This window comes from Rhinolophus hipposideros (genome assembly GCF_964194185.1).
Source record: "Rhinolophus hipposideros genome assembly, chromosome: 8".
In the NCBI taxonomy this organism is placed as follows: Eukaryota; Metazoa; Chordata; class Mammalia; order Chiroptera; family Rhinolophidae; genus Rhinolophus; species Rhinolophus hipposideros.
The window spans coordinates 39,750,189-39,772,087 of NC_138054.1; the positions used below are offsets into that span (position 1 = coordinate 39,750,189).

A 21,899-nucleotide genomic window follows, 5' to 3' on the forward strand; every position below is an offset into this window, starting at 1 on the left:
TAGGATAGAACTTTTACAAACAATAACTTCATATAATTATGTAGGAACTGTACTACTGAATCCATCAAAAGGCCCCTCTCATCTCCTGACACTTGTTTTGCAGTTTGCTGAGACAATGCAGACAGGCCTCACCAATGACGTACCCGTATAGCACCCAACTCTGGTGAAACTGCTGAGCAGGCCGAGTTTGTCCTTGCCATCTCCCCTCAGTCACTCCCAGTTGTCCAGTACCATCGGGCTACACCCTTTCTGCTTTCCGGATCCTTAAGCCATCGCTCTAGGATTTTCCTGACATGCTTCCGCCCTTAACAAAATGTAGCTGTGCTGAGCCCAGCCAGATTATAGGCTTAGGCATCTAATAAAAATGAATTTACTTAAAGGATTAATGAGTGATAATGGTTTCTAGTGTAAGCCTTCCAGATAACACCTAGTCCTGAAATGCCCTCACCGAAAGGAACAACTTAGCAGGAATTTCAAAGAGGTTTAGGACCTCTAAGCTTTTTGGCTTACCCACAACAAATAGAGATCAACATGCAATCTAGGGCTAGGTTATTCAATCTTAAATTCTGAAACACATTAAGACTTTTATTTAAACTCAGGATTTTCAATTATTTCTGTATAATATATGGAACATTTTTGCTTTAAATCAGGACATTTATTAAAGCTGTTGAATATATTTTCAGTGTCATTAGACTTCTAATGATTTTACTAAGGGCTCTCCATGAACATAAGATGTATAAGGTACACTCTGGAGCAGATGTTACAGTTTTACCAAAGTCAGAAGGCAGCCAGGCCCAGAGACAAAGGACCTGAACTGTGAACTCAGCCTTAGTCCATATCACTGCTACTCACTAGATGTATGACCTCTGGCAAGTGTCTTAACCAATCTAAACCTCAGGTTCCGCAACCATAAAACAGAGATAACGGTATAGAACTATGAGGATTAAGTGAGAAAATGCATACAAAGAATTTGTCTCATACCACCGAAGTCCAGAAGAACTCAATATGTTAGCTATTATTTTTAATCAGTAGATCATCTACTAAATGTGTCTTTGATGTTTACCATTAGTGACCATAATTTAAAAAAAAAAAAATTTAAACTAAAGCAGCACCAATTTTGCCTTAATGTGTTCTGGTTATTATATTCAACCTGAAAGTGACTTGACTCTTTTTTCTGATTACAAAGAAACACACTCACTGACATTCATCATAAAGAAAATTATAAAGAACAAAGGGGAAAAAATCACCGAAATTTATACATGCAGAGAAACACATTGTTATTACTTTAATAATAACACATTTTTTACAAAAGCAGGATTAACCTACCACCTGCTGATTTCTGTTTTGAAACCTAATTGTAGAGCTCTTGCTTCATGACCTCTGTTCATAAACTAGCCATAAAAATAGAAAGGTACCTCACGCCTTTTGGAGAAGCAGAGAGAGCAGAGGTGAAGCCTCTAGCACAATTCTGCCTGGGTTCAAATCCCAGCTTTACCACTTACTAGACATAGCATCTTGGGCAAGTCATTTAGGGTCTGCACCTCAGCTTCCATATACGTCTGAAGTGAAGTTGTAAGGATTAAAGGAGTTGATACATAAAGTACTTAAACAGTGCCCAGTACAGAGTAAGTAGTACATAAAAATGTATTAGTATATAGTTCATACAAAGGTACCTGTGATATATTGTTATATAAATGAAAAGCAGCTCATAAAACCAGTTCTGCATACTATTATTCCATTTATATAAAAAGAACAAAGTATATAATAATATATCTGTATGTATCAGCATAAAAATATTTGAAAGGCTATACATAAAACTGCTAACATGATTATCACAGGGAGGGACTTTCCCTGGATCTATATTCCAATTCTTCACAAGCTTTATGTATAGTATGATTAAGAAATCAATAAAAATAGTTCAATTTAAAAATGTATTTTTTTGAGGTAAATAAAAAGAAAGAAAGTAGAGGAAAACAGCGCAATTCTTGGTTTTCAGAAAGAGGACAACAGTTATTTTGTTTTCATGCTAATCCAGGAAAAGACAGGTTAGGATTTACAGAACTAAATGCAATATTAGTGGAAGTATAGTACAGTAAACCTAAAGTTATAATTTCCCTTTACTAAAGAGACATCATTTATGTGATTTAAAGAAAAAATATGCAAAAGGAAAAAAGAAAACATTTAAGTACCTTTAAAATTGCTAATAAATATAAACAAGGTGTTAAATTTCATAGAAAGGTGGCTGAAGCATAAACTACTAAATGAGGATAAAACCAGCATAACATATTTCCCCTTTACTTTACTGGAGCAAGGATACCATATCAAACTTGAAGTACCTTTAGAGCCCAAACTGTATATCTACTGCCTGATTTATACAGGAATAATCTCTATAAAATTTAAAATTCTAAAACAAAGTTCTCAAATTTTGTTTCATGTTGTATGCCATCTTTTCTCGCTCAGAATTCATACAGTGCCTATTGGCAGGTTACTTTACCCAGCTAAGCCTCAGTTTCCTCAACTATAATATGGGAAATATCCTCTGAGTGTTAAGTGAGAACATGCAGTATTCACACAGACCATGAGAACGAAAGTACCTGAACTGCCTCACTCCAGTTATCATTATCTCTTTGTGTGCATGATAGCCTAAAAGAATATTCAGCCTGATTACTAATATTATTTTGTCTAATGTACAGACTGTGCTGACAGCACTTGATAAACATACATACTAGCTTGAGCTAAGATCTTACAAAGTTAAGAATATTATATCTTAGTTTTCACACATGCCATGTCTGTCCCATATATCTCTCTCAAATGTCACCAGTTGCATATAATACCCCAGATTTGTGACCTATGCCGATGACAGATCTCCATGTATTGTGATGTCATCCAGTACTTTAGAGTAATATGTCATATGATGTTTTTTTCTGGCCACAGTTTAAAGGGCACTTCCTGTTTGTGGAATAAAGCCTACCACATTATCAAAATATGTAACTGAAAGATCACAGTATGACTTTCTATGATTTTGTTTCTATAGCGTTACCTTAAGTAGCAATGAGTAAAGCTTCTAAACCACGTCGTGAGATTTGTCCAAGAAGCAATATATTCTGCAATCTTGTTGACAAAATTGTTAAAAGACCATCCTTGCAGTTTTTGGGTCAGTGGGGATATCACTGTTATGAACCTAGGATTTACAGAACACTGGCAAAAATCCTGAGGTATGTCGACTTGGATGGGTTTGACATACTACTCACAGATTATATTGCATTTGTGGAAAAATCAGGATATCGTTTTGAACTAAATTTTAATCTTGAATTTACTGACATATGTGTGAATACAATTCTGTACTGGGTGTTTGCCAGAAAAGGTAATCCTGACTTTGTGGAATTGCTTCTCAAGAAGACAAAAGACTACGTTCAAGACAGAAGTTGTAACCTGGCACTGATATGGAGGTAATAATCTCATATGTTTTTACCATAAAAGGAAAAAATCTCTCTTTAGGAGATTATACTACTTTTTTTTTCTAAAATGAATATACATAATGCTATAGATGGGTAAGGAATCCTGACTTGAAAGCTCATTCATTTGTTCACTCCTTCATTATTTATTCAATAGTTTTTTTTACCTGTATGTACATTATTATGTACCAATAAATCACTAAGTGGTCCTGCTCTATAAAGCTTATATGTTAGTGCTGAAGGTAAAGCAATGATATACAACTTAGATATCTCTAAGTAGACAAATATATTGTTTTGCGCAATGCTGTGACCTCTTCTGTTTGAGAATGCTGAGAATGTCTATAGTGTGCATATAAATTTATTTTCAAAGAATATGCAATACTTATTAAACATAATCATTCTCTTTTTGTATGTTAAACAACAATACATTTGACTCCCAATTCCCCAAAATTGAGCTCATTAAAAGTCAAATACCTACTTCAGTCCGTAATAGAACCAAACTTTCACGTAGTCTGAACATGTCCATCTAGGTAATGAATATTACCCAAAGTCTCGTGAAAATAAAATCTCCAATGTGAACTCTTTGTAGAGTCCATAATACAGATTCTAAAGTTACTTCGTTTGCACTAACACCAATTTATTCTTTAGTTTTAGGTATTAGTTTGCTTAGATGTGCATTTGTTCATCCATTCAACAAAGTATTTCTTTCTCTATCACCTTGCTATGTGTGACACACTATACTGGGCACAATGACAAAAGCACGTATGCAACGAAAAACAAGACAGATAAGATCAGTTAGAGACTAAACCAATTTAGATTCTGTCTGAAGCAGAGCTGTTTTCTTGATCATCACTGTGATATGGAGAACCACTGGGTTGCTTTCCTTAATGATCACCCAAGTACAGGAACTGATAGCTGTGGTCTGGGATATCAATAAATAAAAACCCCCAAATAGCACTTTTTAGTTGTTTTAAGGACCATGATATTTGTAACTGTAGCAGATATCAGCAGCTTCTAACACGGAGTGTCACTAGCTGGGTTAAGTACTGTGCAAGTGTATCCCTGGTAGTCCCATTAAAAAGAAAAATGGAGTAAAACAGAAGAAGAGAGGATCAAAAAATAAATAAAATAGCGGGCAAAACTGAAAAGAAGAAAAATGAAAGAGAAACACGCAGTACGACATGATAGAGTGCCACTGACATCTGTCTTGAGAGACAGCTTTAAAGTTAACAAATTGGGACTTAGATGCATCCATGAGGTAAAACATATTACAGGCCAATTCTACAGACTGCAACATCACTTGGGTCTTTCAGAATCATAGAATTTTAGCTTCAGGTGGAACCTAAGAATTCACCAACCAACCGTGCCCCAGGCAGCGACCCCATGTAAAGCATCCCTGGTTGCTGCCCATCTGCCCTTCGCTTGGACAACCTCAGCAAAAGTGAGTTAACTGTTTCCTGAGGTAAACCATTCTGTTGCCCAAGGACCTAGCTCTATACTTCCCCTCAAAGAGTTTACTCAGTCTCATGACTTTAAATATTACACATATGCCAGACTCCCAGATCTTTATCTCCAGCCCTGACCTCTCCCCTGAGCTCCAGATGCTTCCTTTGATAGGCTGTCTGCTTGACATTTCCACAATGCCTCTCGAACTTAAGACAAATGGACAATTTGCCTAGACAACTGCAATAGACTCCTTTAAGAGTCTTCCAGCTTCCACTCTCCCTCTGAACCTCTATAATCAGTACTCAGAAGCCTGAGCAGTGACCTTATAAAAATGGAAACTAGGTCATATTACTCAGGCTTAAAATCCTCCATAATTTTATGACTATAAGTGGGATAAAATTCAAACTCAATACCCATCTTTTAGAAGTCCTACATGATCTGGACCCTCACTATTTTCCCCCAATTCAATCTCATGTCACTCCCCCCCTTGAACATTATACTCCAACCACATAGACCTTTCTGTTTTTTATCAAGTTAGTTCCTGCCTGAAGGCCTTCTCTTTGACTGAAAATCTCTTCACTCAGTTCTTCCATGACTAACTCCTTTTTATCAGCTGGATCACAGTATAAATGTCATCTCAGAGAAGCCATCCCTGGTCACTCCATCTAAGAAAGTCACTCCATCTTTACCATAGCACTCTATTTTAAATCTCTGTGCAGCACTGATCACTATCTGTTTATTTGCTGCTGTTCTTTTTTTTTTTCATTGTTTGTTCTGAATCTACTCTTGCTAAAAGTAAATTTCATGAGAGGAGGACCCTTTACTTCTTCAACATTGAATCCTCAGTTCCCAGAACTATACAGATTCATAGCATGTGCTCAGTCAAGACTGTGTTGAATGAAAAAGCAAATTTTTATACAACTTTATTATAGTCTTCTTCCTCATAGTGAATTCTGTATCCATTTCTCCAACTCTGCCCCCAGAGCTATAGAAAACAAATTCTACTTATTCTCTCTCCTATACAAAAACCTCTCAAATATTTGAACACAGCTATTATTACCTCATAATGAATACCTTAAGTTTCCTACCATCTATCGTTCTTTATTTCTATAGCAGAACTATTCTTTGGTCACCCTCCCCTCTACACACTCGTTTGATAATTTCCCATTTTAACAATGAAGTGTCTAAATAGGTCCCTAGAGGAGACAGAATTAATGAGGGAAAGGAACTTAAGTTTGTTCATTTTTACAACAAACCTGCAATAAACATCTAAATGACAATGTATGACAGACTTTAAGTCATTGAACAAAGATGATATCATTCGGATAAAATAACAATCATTTAATAAACATTTCCTAAGTGCCAGGCACTGTGTTATTTTTTGGGAATACAAAAACAAAATAGACATGTTTCCTCATTTTGGAGAGCTTACAAACTAGTAAGTGAGCCATAAAAAAATTATAATCATACTATAAGTTCAAAAATAGAAGCAAGTCCAGGTAGAGAGAACAGAGGACATTGTCAACACTATTGAAAAGGAGCAGGTATTCGAGAAAGCTCTCTGAAAAATGTAATGCCTTAAATTGATTTTTAAAAGATGAAAGGGAGTTTTCCCAGTCTATACCCTGAAGAAATGCAATCTAGGCAGAAGGAAGATGAGGAAAGCCAAGGGAAAACCACACATGTTGTATCCAGTGGCTACAGGCAGTTCAGCAATTGCTAGAGTGAGCTGGGAATCAGGGAGTAGTGAGAGATGAAGCTAGAAGCAAAACCTTAAAGGACTTTGTAGACCAAATATATTAAGGAATTTGCAATCTACACCATGCATGATGCCCAACCAGTGAAGGTCAGACTTGTAGTACAAAAAGATTTATCAGTTCCCATTTGAAGACTGGATTGTGGAAGGAAGGTTAGGCCAGAGGCAGGGTAATCAGTTAGTAGACTGCTCAAACACTCCAGGTACAATGGCAACTCCAGAATTTCTATATAAGAAGAGTTGGGTAAAGCACAAGATTGGAAAGGGGGATATGATTAGAAGATGTGCTTGAAGCTGAATTTGCATAGCAGGCACAATGTACTAACTTAAATTATATGTGTAATTATAAGGGGGAGGAACTAATCCCACTCCGTCACTATTTCCCCTGACCCACACTTCTAGCCATACGTTGATATCACAACAACAATCCAGGTAAATTATAAAGAGGACTTCCAAACAATAGCAGTAGGGGAAGGAGAGCCATTATTACATAGAATTACATGACATAGCGAGTGATTAGAAGTAGAGAAGCAAAGAGACAGAAGAGTTCATCTTCAGATTTTTAAATTTTGAGGCTGATTGATGGTTGTACTAGTTTCCTGTTGCTGCTGTAACAAATTATCAAAAACGTAGTGGCTTAAAAACAACACAAATTTATTATGTTATGGTTCTGAAGGTCAGAAGTCTGAAATGAGGCTACAGGGCTAAAATCAAAGTGTCAGGAGGGCTGATTTGTTCTGGAAGCTCTAGGAGAGAATATGCCTTTGTCAGCTTCTAGAGGCCACCTAAATCTTTGGTTCGTGGTCTCTTCCTTCATCTTCAAAGCCAACACTGTGAAGTCACATCTCCTTCACTGGCTATACTTCATCATTCTCTGACACTTGTTATAAGGACTCCTGTGATTACCTTGGGCCCATCTGGAGAGTCTCCCATTTCAAGATCTGCAAAGTCTCTTTTTCCTTACTGAGACACCATTATCCAGCCGACCACAATGGTCATGCCACAAACCTATCAAGATTATTACAATAAGCCAGTTTTGGGCATATGAGTTTGCATTACCTAATGGCTATCCAGGTAGAAATATGCAGTAGGTGACTAGATATGTAGTGTTATCCTTGCTGTCTCTCTTTCTCTCACATTTCACAACATATCTGTCAGGATATGTTTGTTCTACCTTCAAACAATATACAGGATACGACTACCTCCATTTTTATCATCCTATACCAAGCTAACTTATTTCCCTCCTTCTATCCCATAACAAATTCTCAACAGAGGTAAGGTCATGTTGCTTTTCTACTCAAAATCTCCAATGGCTCCTCCATTCCATTTAGAATAAAAGAAGTTCTTACAGTGATCAGCAAGGCTCTATATGATATGACAATGCATTACCTCTATCCTCATTTCGTACTATTCTCATCCTTTCACTCTTTGAGACACTGGCTCCATTACTCTTCCTTCACCACTCCGGATACAATCTCCTGCCTTAGGGTCCTTATATATACTAATAGCTAACTTCTTCATCTCCTTCTTCTTTATCCAAATGACACCTTTCAGTTATGTCCTCTCGTATGACCCTATTTAAAATTGGAAAATGCCTTCACTGCACCCTCCAGCACTTCCATAGTTCTTATCCTGTTCTACTTGTTTTTTTTCCGACAGCACTTGTCAAACCACTGAACATATTATAAAATTTGGTTTTTGGCTATGTTCATTCTCCATTGTCTGTTAATCCTCACTACCATGTCTCCCTGAAAATAAGACTGGGTCTTATAATAATTTTTGCTCCAAAAGATGCATTAAGGCTTATGTTCAGGGGATGTCATCCTGAAAAATCATACTCGGGCTTATTTTCCGGTTAGGTCTTATTTTCGGCAAATCACAGTACAGTAAAATCAAACCAGGAAAAATCTTGGTTTTGTTAACCCATCTATCCCAAGCATCCAAAACAGTGCTGGCATACAGTATTCATTCTATAAGTATTTGTTGAATAAATTAATAGACAGTTGTTGAAGTTATGGCATAGATGAAATTGCCAGGGAATAATTAGTCAAATGAAAATTAGTCAAAAGGCCACATCTACTTTATTAGATGTTGAGGGCAGAGAAGAGGAACCAGTGACAGAGAGTTGAGAAGGAACAGTCAAGGAGGTAGATGCGTAACTTAGATGCATAACTGAGTCAAAAGAAACGTGACTTCAAGAAAGTCAACTATGATTTTTTCCAGTCAAGATGGCAAAGTAGGTAAATGCTGTGCTTGCTTCCTCTCATGACTACGTCCAAATTAGAACTAAACTACAGAACAACCATCATTGGGGAATCATCTGAAGCCTAGCTGAACAGAAGTCCTACAACTAAACACACACCGCAAGAAGCCACCGCAAGACTGATATGAGGGGCAGAGATGAGGAATGAGCTCTTCCTACACCTAAGTGTGGCAGCTAAAAATCAGGAGGGATACCTCAGCTGTGGAGGGTCTCCCTTGAGGAGAGAGGGGTCTCAGCCCTCAAGGATCCCCAGCCCAGTGCCGGGAAGAGAGGTCCCCACAACTTCTGGCTGTGAAAACCAGCGGAGATTATGACTGGGTGAGATGGAGGGTGGCTGGAGTCCCAGGTGCTTCTCTTAAACAGGTTGCACGTGGATTTACTCACTGGCAGACTAACTTGCTCAGAGCTCCAGCACTGGGGCAGCAGATTGAAAGGCATCAGGGACATACGGGGAGGAACTGGCTTCAGGGCGAGGGCTGGAGGGACAACCTTCCCCAGACAGAAGTGCTGACAGAAGCCATTGTTCTTTTGTTGAGCCCTCTCCTCTCCCAACAAGCTGACTTAGATGGGCACCATATCCGAGTCTCCATCAACCTGGCTAACAGCATTCACCCTGCCATGATGAGACCCTGAATCCCAGCCCCACCCAATTTGTGGGCCCACTGAAGCAGCTTCCAGTGCCTTTTCCATACAAACAGCATGTCTTGGCTTTTGCTAAGGACTTTTCTAAAATCTCTCAAAGGCTCACAAACCCCAAACAAGCAACATCTGGCCTCAGCATGCCCTGTACTCCTTGCTAAGCAGCCCCAAGCCTGGCACTAGCAGCAGTAGGCCTCAGTTCACAACTTAGCCTCTCTCAGACACCTCCAAGCCCAGCATGGGTGTCAGCCATCTGTAGATTGCTTTGTGGCTCACTCCAGGTGGTCCTATGCAGGATAAAGCCTGCAGCTGAACTTGGCCTGTGGCAGCAAGGAAGCCCTAGGCTGATACACCCAGTGGCCTGCTTTGGACCAAGCCGAAGCACCACCCAGCTCCCCGCAGGATGAAACACCCAAAGGGCAGACTGGACAGAAACCAGAGACCTGATGAAGTGAATTCTGCTCCATATGGTCAGCCCTTGCATAAAGATTCTCCACTGTAGTCATGGCCAGTCCTCACAAACAATCAGCCCAAAGTCAAACCCTTCCATTGACAGCAAACAAGTCTCAACTACAACAGTAGGGCACATACAACCCACACAAGGGACACACCTGCAGCACCTGGCTCAGGTGACAAGACAGAATGCGTCACTGGGCCCCACAGGACACAGACTATATAAAGCCACTCTACTAAGACTGGGAGATACAGCAGCTCTACATAACATGTAGAAACAAACACAGGGAGGCAGCCAAAATAAGAGAACAAAGAAACATGTCCCAAATGAAAAAAACAGTACAAAGTTCCAGGAAAAGAACTAAACAAAATAAAGGCAGTATACCAAATGCAGGTTATAAGGCAATATACCAAATAAAGGCAATATACCAAATGCAGGTTATAAGGATGCAGGTTATAATCCACTGGTTATAAGGATGCTCAATGATCTCAGGGAGAACTTCAACAAAGTAATAGGAAACAAAAATGAAGATAGAAAACATAAAAAAGAACCAACCAGTCAGAAATGAAGAATACAGTAACTGAAATAAAGACTACATTAGAGAGAATCAACAAATTAGATGAAGTAGACAATCAAATCAGCAATTTGGAAGATAAGGTAAGAGAAAACAATCAAAACAGAAAAAAAAATCCCCCCAAATGAAGATAGTTTAGGGGCCTCTGGGACAAAATTAAGTGCACCACCATTCATATCATTGGGGTACCAGAAGAAGAAGAGAGCAAGGAATTGAAAACCCATTTGAAGAAATAATGATGGAAAATTTCCCTAACCTGGAGAAGGAAAGAGACATACAAGCCCAGGAAGTGCAGAGAGTCCCAAACAAGATGAGCCCACAGAGGCCAACACCAAGACATATTGTAATTAAAATGTCAAAGGTTAAAGACAAAAAGAAAAATCTTAAAAACAGCAAGAAAAGGACAATTAGTTATCTACAAGGGAGCTTCCATAAGACTGTTAGCTGATTTCTCAACGCAAACGTTGCAGGCCAGAAGGGACTGGCACAAAATATTCAAAGTGATGAAAAGCAACGAACTACAACCAAGATTACTCTACCCAGCAAAGCAATCATTTAAAACTAAAGGACAGACATCTTTCGAGACGAAAAATCTAAAGGACTTCATCACCACCAAAACAGTATTACAAGACATGTTAAAGGTACTTCTTGAAGAAGAAGAAGAAGGGAAAAAAAATGATCGAAAATATGAATAGTAAAATGGCAATAACTATATATCTATCAACAATTACTTTCAATGTAAATGATTTAAATACTCCAAGGAAAAGACACAGGAGGGCTGAATAGATAAGAAAACAAGACCCGTACATATGCTGCCTACAAGAGATTCACTTCAGATTGAAAGACATGCACAGACTGAAAGTAACAGTATGGAAAAAGATACTTCATGAAAATAGAAACAAACAAACAAAAAAGTTATGGTAGTAATACTTATACCAGACAAAATAGATTTTAAAACAAAGGCTATAACAAGAGACAAAGAAGGACCCAGGAATCCCACTTCTGGGTATTTATCCAAAGAACCCCAAAACACTACTTCAAAGGGACCTGTGCATCCATAGGTTCATGCAGCACTGTTTACAATGGCCAAGATACGGAGGCAGCCTCGGTACCCACCAGTGAATGAATGGATAAAGAAGACGTAGTACATATATGCAATGGAATATTACTCAGCCATAAAAAGAATGAAATCTTTCCATCTGGAACAACATGGATGGACCTAGAGGTATTGTGCTGAATGGAGTAAGTCAGAGAAAGATAAATGCCATATGATTTCACTTATATTGTGGAATCTAAAGAACAAAATAAATGAACAAAATAGAAACAGACTCATAGATACAGACAACAAATTGATGGTTACTAGATGAGAGGGAACTTGGGGGGCTCAGTGAGAAGGGTAGGGGGATTAAGAGATACAAATTGGTAGTTTCAAAATAGTCATGGGGATGCAAAGTATAGCATAACGAATATAGTCAATAATATTGTAACGACTAGTGTCAGACAGGAACTAGACTTATCAAGTAATTACCTTGCAAGTTATATAAATGTTTAATCACTATGTCGTACATCTGAAACTAATATAATATTGTATGTTATAATATTGAAACTGAAACTAATATAATATTGTATGTTAACTATAATTGAAAATTTTTTAAGTATATGTTTAAAAAAAAGGAAGTTGACTATGTTAAATATCAAAGATAAACTTATTATGGAGAAACATCTATTGGATTTAGTGGCTAGAAACCAAAGGAGAAATACTAGAAAAATTGAGAAGTAATTATTATAGCTACAAAACTAAATCATTCTCTGCATGTGTATATGGAAATATTATGTCCCATTTCATAAGCATAAATGACAGGTTTTCAGATACAGAGGGTTCAGTTCATTAACCTCACATTTAAAAACTGATTCCTGCTTTGCTTACCTCACTCCATCCATATAAGTACTGCTATAATTAACTGTCAGTACAAATTAAGCAAATTTTGGTTTACAGTAACATGCTCTTTAAACATGAGGATTAATCATATGTCATCTGGTTACAGATTAGACTTCTAAATCTCATTTTATACCTATTTGAGTTTTAGTTACGTTTTCAACATTTTTGGTTCAAAATATCTTCTAAAAGTTGTGCCAATCTTAAAATCAACTAATATCTCTAAATCTTAACAAGGGCCACTTGTGGTAGTTTTTGCCCCCTAAGTCCCCTGAATTCCCATACTTAAAAGATTCTTAAATTAAATATCATCTTATAAATTAGCAAGATGAATAAATTAGATTGCTTCTGAAAAATTTAAATGATTGTACTTCACTAAAAATCTTATTAGTCCTGAAAGCTACAGAATAAATTTCAGGAATATATATATATATATATACATGTATATATATATATATATATATATATATATATATATACACACACATATATATATATATTCAAAATAATGGTAAAAAATCAATTAACAAATATGTAAGTGTCTACTATGGAACAAGCATTGTTCTGGGCATTCAGGAATATAACAGTGGACTAAACAGACAAAAGTTATTGTTCTTATGAAGCAAAATATATATTTTTTTCCATTAGGGAACAGTGTGTTTCTCCAGGGCCCATCAGCTCCAAGTTGTAGACCTCCAATATAGTTGTGGAGAGCACAGCTCAGCTCTAAGTCCAGTCGCCGTTTTCAATCTTTAGTTGCAGGGGCACAGCCCACCATCCCATGCGGGAACTGAACCAGCAACCTTGTTGTTGAGAGCTCGTGCTTCTAACCAACTGAGCCACCCAGCCACCCTTGAAGCTTAAATTTTTATAGTTCATCTTGGTCAACCATTTATTTTGAAGATGAGAAAATGAAAGATTATGATAAGGGCTTAACGGAGGTATGCACAAAGTACCATGAGAAGTAAGAGGAAGGTCAGGTAATGAAAGAAGACTTCACAAAAGAGTTTGTTAGACAGGGTCTTATACAATGAATAAAACTTGCCTCAGGATTGAAAGGGAGGAAAAAAACATACACAAATAAAATAATTGTGAAAGAGTTGAGTGTAGTGGTGGTTTGAGAAAGTGAATACCAATTAGCAGGATAGAGAATGCAGAAAAAAGTATTTAGGGGTTCAACTTTGGATATGTTGGAAGTATCTGTGACAAAGATGAGATGTCCAGTATAAATGATCTGGAGAAGGTTTTAGGAGAGAGTGTATATATTTAGATAGAGAACTTACAAGGATATGTATAGTATCATAGGCAGAGTTACGACAAAAACCCACTTCTTAATTTCTAAAATGCAGCTCTGCACTATACCATCCTGTTATTTTTTTTTAAATCACAAAATCTTGTCATTTCAGAGCTTGATAAAGATTTTGAGATAAAGTAGTTGGTCTAGCGATTTTCAAACTGTACTTTTTGGTGCTTCTGACAAGGGAATCACCACAAGGGAGGTCTCTAGAACCCCCAAACACACTTCAACCAGAGGGCTTATCTAATACAAAACATTAATTTTATAAAGCTAGTTCAGGACTAGCAATCCTTCAGCGTTAGTCTATGTTTGTAAATGGAGCATTCTTTCCAACATTTTTATTGGCAAACACCTACAAATCTTTCAAGTCTTAGCTCCAGTATAAGCTATAGCAATGATTAGTCTAATAGAATTAAGTACCCCTCCTCAGTGCTTCTGGTGTACCCTAACCGTGCTTCTATCATAGCAATCATAACATTGCATTGTATTTATTGAATTACTTGTCTGTTTCCCTTACTAGACTATAATAAGCATTTTAACATCAAGAACTAAATCTTTCATCTCTGCTTATCTGGTACTTAGTATACTCTGGACAAGCAAGTGTTAAATTAATTAATCAATGAATGAACAAATGAACACCTAAATGCATGAGGACACTGACGATCAAAGAGTCTGACTTACCCAACAGAATACCAGCTAGTTAGGAGATCCAAAACCTAGAACCCAGAACCCTTAAATCTCCATTGTTCATAGCATTACACCATATTGTCTCCAATCTTAAGTATATGCAGCCTTAAAGTTTCTCTTTTAGAATAATGCTTTCCTTACTTTGCTATCCAAAACCATTTATCCAAAACCAGTATTTACAGTTTGTATGCTGTTATTCAGATATATTAGTTTTTTATTAGACCAATCAAGAGAATTCTGGAGACAAGAATTCTCTTTTAATCCTAAAAGCCATATTTACCTGGCTAAATCAAGGCTTGATAATATAAACTCCTCTGTGGTGGGTTCTACCATGTCCTATCTACATATAGAGACCAATTCAATAGCAAATATAAATGTCTATTAAATGAAACTATTGCAAGGACTACATAAAATCAGAAAAATAAAGTTTTCATATCTGTTATAAGAGAAGATACATTTTCAACTCTAGCGTCACATAACACACCAGGAAAATAAAAGATTTCAGAGAACTCTCAAAACCTTCCTGAAGCAAGAAAATGAAATTCTGCTCTTGATGGGCCTGAAATGGGCCTCATCATAGGTTAAATTTCTTATATCTACATATATCAATTCTAATTTTATTAAAGTGAAAAAATAGAATTAAAGTAGTTGCACTTATTCCTTTTCATCCAATATTCAAACTCAATTCAAGCTCACCTCTGATATACGATCAAGAACAAAGATATATCAAAATGGTCATACAATTCTGTTCCATTAGTAAAGCGAAATAAAAAGAATATTTCTTCCTTTTCCATTTTAGATTTTCTAGCATTATATCAGTTTTATAATATTTGTTCTAATCAGAACAGATTTCTCAAGTGAGAAACAGAATTGCTATTATTAAAAGTAAACACTTTCTACACATTGAAAAATCTTTTTTGTTTGTTCTTATAAGTGTAAAGTGGGTTTAAATGTGTAGTAGAAGTTTTCTCAATTTTTTTACCCTTCATTTTGGTCTAGATTCACAAAGTGAAAAACTCTTTTTAAGATATATTATATATATAAAGGTAAAGTTACATTAAAGATTAAGAGAATACCATTATTTTCCTATTAACTGCTAACACAAAATGTTTAATGCATTTCTCAACTGTATATTCAATGACGATCTGTTTATCTGTTTGATTCACAGAACTTTCACACCAGTATATTGTCCAAGCTCACTAAGTGGAATCACACCTCTACTTTACGTAGCTCAGACAAGGCAATCCAATATCTTAAAAATAATCCTGCAATATGGAATCTTAGAAAGAGAAAGAAACCCTGTCAACATTGTGTTAACAATATTACTCTACCCTTCAAGAGTGAGAATAATGGTTGATCATGAATTAGTAGACATCCAGGAAGATGCCAAAACATGTTTAGTACTATGTTCCAGAGTGCTTTCTGTCATTTCAATCAGGGAAATAGAGGTAAGCAAACTATTGTTCTTTGGGTTTGGGCTCAAATATTGATCAAATTTAAGATAAAATTGTGAGGCAAGAATAAAGTTAATGTTTAATCTATGGATTATATCCATTGAAAAATTAATAATTAAGTATATGCTTATAAATTAAAAATAGGCAAAATCCAAATTATCTCAAACATTAGTCCTTATTTCAAAATTTTATGTCTTCTAAGTATGAGAGAATTATAAAAGCTAGATTTATCGTTTATTTTAGTAGTTACTAAGTAGATCAATGTTATTATTATATTCTAATTACATAATAACCTGTGTTTATTAGCATTTCTGTCTCTTAAAAACACATTAAAATTTTTAACAGACCTCTTTTCCAATAGAATATTTTTAAATGAGAGTTGCATTTCTTCTCACAAATACAATCACACACCAAGACACAGATTTTTCTTTTTAAAATCTCAAAATAATCTAAAGCATAAAAATATAAATAAAGGCATATTTGTTCAGTTAAAAATGTCTATCCCTCAGAAATGTGGAGTTTCTGCTTGATAAGATTTTTGGAATATACCAAATTTAGAGAAAAAAAATCAACCATATGGATGGCGTGTTTACCCTGTCAAAATGAACTGCAAGTTTCAGCATCAAATTGTATCATGGCTCGTAGCAGTGAGAAATAAGTCTGCTAAAGGGAACGAAAGCTACTTTTATAAATTTAAACCAGTCAAATTACCAAGGGTTCTAGCAGTTTTCCTTATCTTTAAACGTGTGACTTTAGAAACAAATTCCTTAAAGATATAACTCTGCTTTGTCTTTTTTATTTATTTAAGTCTCAACAGTGCATATCAACCAACCATGCCTGGGACAACTGTTAGGAGAACAAATTGGTCAAATTATTTTGACAATCAATTTTTTAAAATAATAATAATAAAAATGTCTGCATCTTCAGTAACTTGCTTGTTCTTGTCCAATGTTAGTCTTGCACAATTATTACAGAACATATCATTTCTTGACCAGTTCCACGAATGTTATTCCTGAGACACAACGAGAATAGAAAAGTACTAGGATAGAGTAAGTTGATCAAAATCACCTGCCTGAGGGGCAAAAACTTTATAGCTAGGTTCTAATCAATTGCAGTTTAATAATCTAAAGAAGCATTGAGCAGTGGTGAAAGAAGGCATAAAAACTGGTTTACAGAACTTTAAATGCCCCTCCTTTGCATTTCCACACTTCTTAGTAGTTTCCCCTATTGCAGCATATATATTTAATTGTAAACACATATTTGGATATCTTTACCTCTTGCCAACAGTTCTGTCATCACAGACTATGTCTATTTTATGTACTCGAGCAATTATCCCAAGCACTGAGTTCAATCTGAGTACATACTAAATGTTCTTTAAGTAGCTGATTATTAAATAAATGAAAAATTATATATCATTTAAGGGAAAGTGTCATATAGTTGGTAGAGTATAGGCTCCACTAGAGAAATGACTTTGTAATACAGCAATGTCTTTTATCACTAAGTTAACCTAATAACATTTGGCTTCTAGAATTAAATTTTTAAAAGGGTACCTTAATTGAAACTTTAAGAATTATCTTTTCATATGGGTGGGCCTCCTGTCAGGTCTTCTCATGGCTTAGCAGTATGTATTAAGTTGTACTCTATACTGATTGGAATCACCTTGAGGGAACTTTGTGGCTTTATGTTTTCTGTGCCCAACCTCAGACCAACTAAATCAGAATTTCTGAAGTAGAACCACGGCACTGGCATATTGTAAAGTCGCCTAGATAATTTCAGTGTATATCCAAATTGACAACACTACTCTAGAAGAAGCTGATAAAACATAAGTATATGATCCATCTAAAATTAAAAACATATAGATTCACAGTTGTAAAAAAATGTTTGTGTCCTTAGACATACTAAACTTTATATCATTGTGAGAATAAGATGGGAATAAAAAGCACTTCCATGTGAGTGAAAAGAATATTATAAGAGTTATATAAATTTAAGATCTATTTCATGCATTTTAATAACTTGAACTAATCCAATGATTAACATTACAAAATTAAAATATTTCCTTTTCCTCAGACGCAGCTAAGTTTAGGAAGACGCCCAATAATTTCAAATTGGTTGGACTACATTCCTTCAACAAGATACAAAGATCCATGTGAACTATTACATCTTTGCAGAATAACCATCAGAGCTCAATTACTGACCAACAATATGCTCCCAAACGGAATATTTTCACTTCCAATTCCTGTTCGTCTACAGAACTACCTGAATTTAGAAAGTTAATACATGTTTTTCCTGAGTTCTTTAAGGATGCTCACCATTGTATGGCTTAGAAGTTAATAAACTTCATGCAAATATTTATTGCATTAAATATTCCATTAACAAATATATTTTCACGTGACATCCTAAATGAATCCATTTTAAATCAACATATGGCTCTGTCCATTACCTTTCGATACAGTGGAAAAAATATATGCATGTTGTTTTTTATATTTACCCATTTAGTACATTCTTTAGTACTTTTGCCTTATTCTTGTTACTTGCAGATATTTTGGTCATATTAATGTTCTGAACTCTGAAGCTCTTATTATTAGTATATTGTAAGCTAGGTAAACATTATTTTATATTAATGCAGATATATTAACAAATATTTATTTACTGAGTTAATTTGCAAATAAAATATTGGGCTTGGTAGTAGGGAATAATCAAGGAAATTAAGATGTGATCCCCTCCTTGAGAAGAACTTATAATTCTGTAGCAGCCGTGGTTGCAAATAATACTTGAATAGTTAGTCAACTAAAGGGAAGGGGTCCAGAGTAGGAGGACAGAAATGGATTATACTTTAAAATAACTAGCCTAAAGTTACAATATGGAGCTTTGGTGTTTTGGTATGTGATACCTATAGTCACCATGCTGTACATTACATCTCCAGGACTTATTTATTTTACAACTGGAAGTTTGTACCTTTTGACCACTTTCATCCACCCCCAAATTATATGCATTTTGATGCAAAGAAAGAAAAGAACAATTTTGATCCAACATTTACATCAAAATGGAAATATTATCAGATAAATCTGTATGTTTTTTGGTTACAAAGAAACTTACCTTTTAAAAAAATTAGAATTTGTTCTACAATTTTTTAGCTCTTTTCTTTTTGAATATATACGGTACTACTTTTCTCTATATAATTATGTGGTCAAACTGTTGCAACACAAATAAGAGAATTGGGAAACACTTCTCCATAGATCTCTCATGTTTGTGCCTGTCTAAAGCAGAGGCACTGCCTGTCTTATTCATGACGCCTTTTCTAAGGATGTTTGTATAGTGAACAGCCTTGAAAGATACAGTGTCCTCCTCTGAACAGAGGGCAGGTTTGCTCAATGTCTAGTATAACAAAGGTAATGTCTTCTTCTGGGGAAAAGGTCGAGTAGGTTTGCTTGAAGCTCATTATAAAAGACTGGAGTTTCTCAACTTGGGGTTCCTCAGCTGTAACACAAATCCACTGTGCACACGTTTATGCACTGCTCCATGTCTTAGAGAATAGGGGTGCATGGAACCAACACAAACATGGTGCTCATGGTGCATGTTATGCCGTTAGTAACCAAGTCTTTTCTTTTGTTTCTGACCCAGGAGACATTTGTCTTCTGACAGCAAATATTAAACTGTGGTTAAGCGAACATGCTAGTCTGCAATTAAGGTAAAAATCTCAGACCCTTCACAGTTTTTTTTTTTTAATTGAGGTATAATTGACATACATTACAGCAGTCCCCTTATCTGCAGTTTCACTTTCCATGATTTTAGTTATCCGCAATCAATTGAGGACCAAAAATATTAACTAGAAAAGTCCAGAAATAAACAATCCATAAGTTTGAAAATTACACGCCATTCTGAGTACTATGATGAAATCTCATGCTATCCTGCTCCATCCCTCTTGGGATGTGAATCGTCCCTTTGTCCAGTGTATCCATGATGTATGTGCCACCTGCCTGTTAGTCACATGGTACCCATCTTGGTTATCAGATTGACTGTTGTGGTATCTCAGTGCTTGTGTTCAAGTAATATTTATTTTACTTAATAATGAACCAAAGTGCAAGAGTAGTGATGCTGGTAATATGGATATGCCGAAGAGAAGCCATAAAATACTTCCTTTATGTGAAAAGATATGTATGTTTAGGAAAAAGCATAGTATATATAGGAATCAGCACTATCTGCAGTTTCAGGCATCCACTGGGGTCTTGGAACTTAACCCCTGCAGATAAGGGGGATTACTGTGGATATTTGCATATATTGCAAAATGATCACAATAAGTCTAACATCTGTCACCATACACAGTTACACCTTCACAGTTCTTGACACTGAGAATCTGTTCCCTACCTCACCACTGTGTATTTTAGGATCCATTTTAGCAGATTATATCAGATAGTAGCCATTTTCATCATCTACTTGCAATCTGAGGACTATCAAAATTTTGACAGTTCACAGGAAAAGAGTATTCATTCTGATCTTATAGTAAGATAAACAACTGTGTGATTTAAGTTTCTAAACTACAGAATGGAAGTAGCAAAATGGCAATATAACTATATCATTTGCTTTTCCTTTCCTTCCAATTTCATTTCTATGAGGTACAAATGCATTATAGGATTGAATTTATACACTTAATTAATCTATATTTAATTATAATTGAGCATATTTTAGCTCATAAGTATAGAGGAGTTCATACTATACACAGTGCATTAACATTTGAATATATTTTTAAGAGTAGCATAAACAGAGCTATATATTTTGGTTGAAAATATATATTAATATGAAGAAAGTACAAAAATATACCCTTAGTCTAGTTTATAAAGAAACAATAGACTGCTGCTTTCAGGTGAAATGATTTGTCTGGGAAAATATTTCAGCAAATCTTTTTACACTTATTCTCTAATTTCCATCTGTGTTTTCCTTCCTCTTCTTACATCTTCAACACTCAGAGAGCTTAATGACTTTGGTATAGTCATCACTTTTACTGAACATGGCTCATACCTATGCTAGAGAGTGAGCAAGAAGCAGCACCTAAATTTCCGGAACTTCTTCCTCTTGGAATTCTTTTTTAATTATTATTATTAGTTTCAGGTGCACAAGACAACGGAATTCTTATTATTTTCCTCAACATGGTTGATGGCATCAGCACCCAGAATCATAGTTAACTCTTCCCTTTTATATTAGTTTGCTAGGGCTGCCATAACAAATAACACAAACTGGATGGTTTAAAACAACAGAAATTTATTGTCTCACAGTTGTGGAAACTAGAAGTCCAAAATCAAGGTGTCAGCAGAGCTCTGCTTCCTCTGAAACCTGTAGGGGAATCCTTCCTTGCCTCTTCTTAGCTTCTAGTAGTTTTCTTTGGTATTCCTTAGCTTATAAATGTATCACTGAAATCCTGTCTTCACATGGAATTCTCCCTGTATGTCTGTTTTCACACAGACAATCTTCTTATAAGGACACCAGTCATATTGGACTAGGGGACCACCGGACTAATATGAGATCACCATAACAAATTACATTTAACATGATCCTATTTCCTAATCAGGTCTCATTCTGAGGTTTAGGGGATTAGGACTTCACCTATCTTTTGTTGGGAGTGGGGCAATTCAACCAATAACACCTTCCTCAGTAAAAGCTTTGGATGATTCACTATTCTGGTGAATCAGTCACTAAATCTCCTTAGTATCTTGCAAATTGGTATCTTCTCTCCACCACCAGCCACTCTACCCTCTCCGTTCTCCTCCTCCCCTCCCTGTACCCCCATACATGTGTTCCATTCAAATTGTTTCCACCTTTAATCATCAACTCTCTACTAGACTACTGAAATAGTCGCTTAAACAATATTCATGGCCTCCCTGAATATGGTTTCAATCACTTTTCCCCAAATCGTTCATGCTGTCACCTGGATGCTCTTTCTAAA

The 21,899-nt window shown here is 35.9% G+C and overlaps 1 protein-coding gene across 1 annotated transcript; it reads left to right on the forward strand.

Annotated features, from left to right (window-relative positions):
- Nucleotides 1–3,051: 3,051 nt before the first annotated feature.
- ASB17 (ankyrin repeat and SOCS box containing 17) lies at nt 3,052–18,235 on the forward strand (the record flags this gene model as incomplete). Its single annotated transcript, XM_081056444.1, has 3 exons — nt 3,052–3,449; nt 15,676–15,955; nt 18,029–18,235. The coding sequence occupies 3 exons, from the start codon at nt 3,052–3,054 to the stop codon at nt 18,233–18,235; spliced, it is 885 nt and encodes a 294-aa protein (XP_080912570.1).
- Between the last annotated feature and the right edge of the window lie 3,664 nt (nt 18,236–21,899).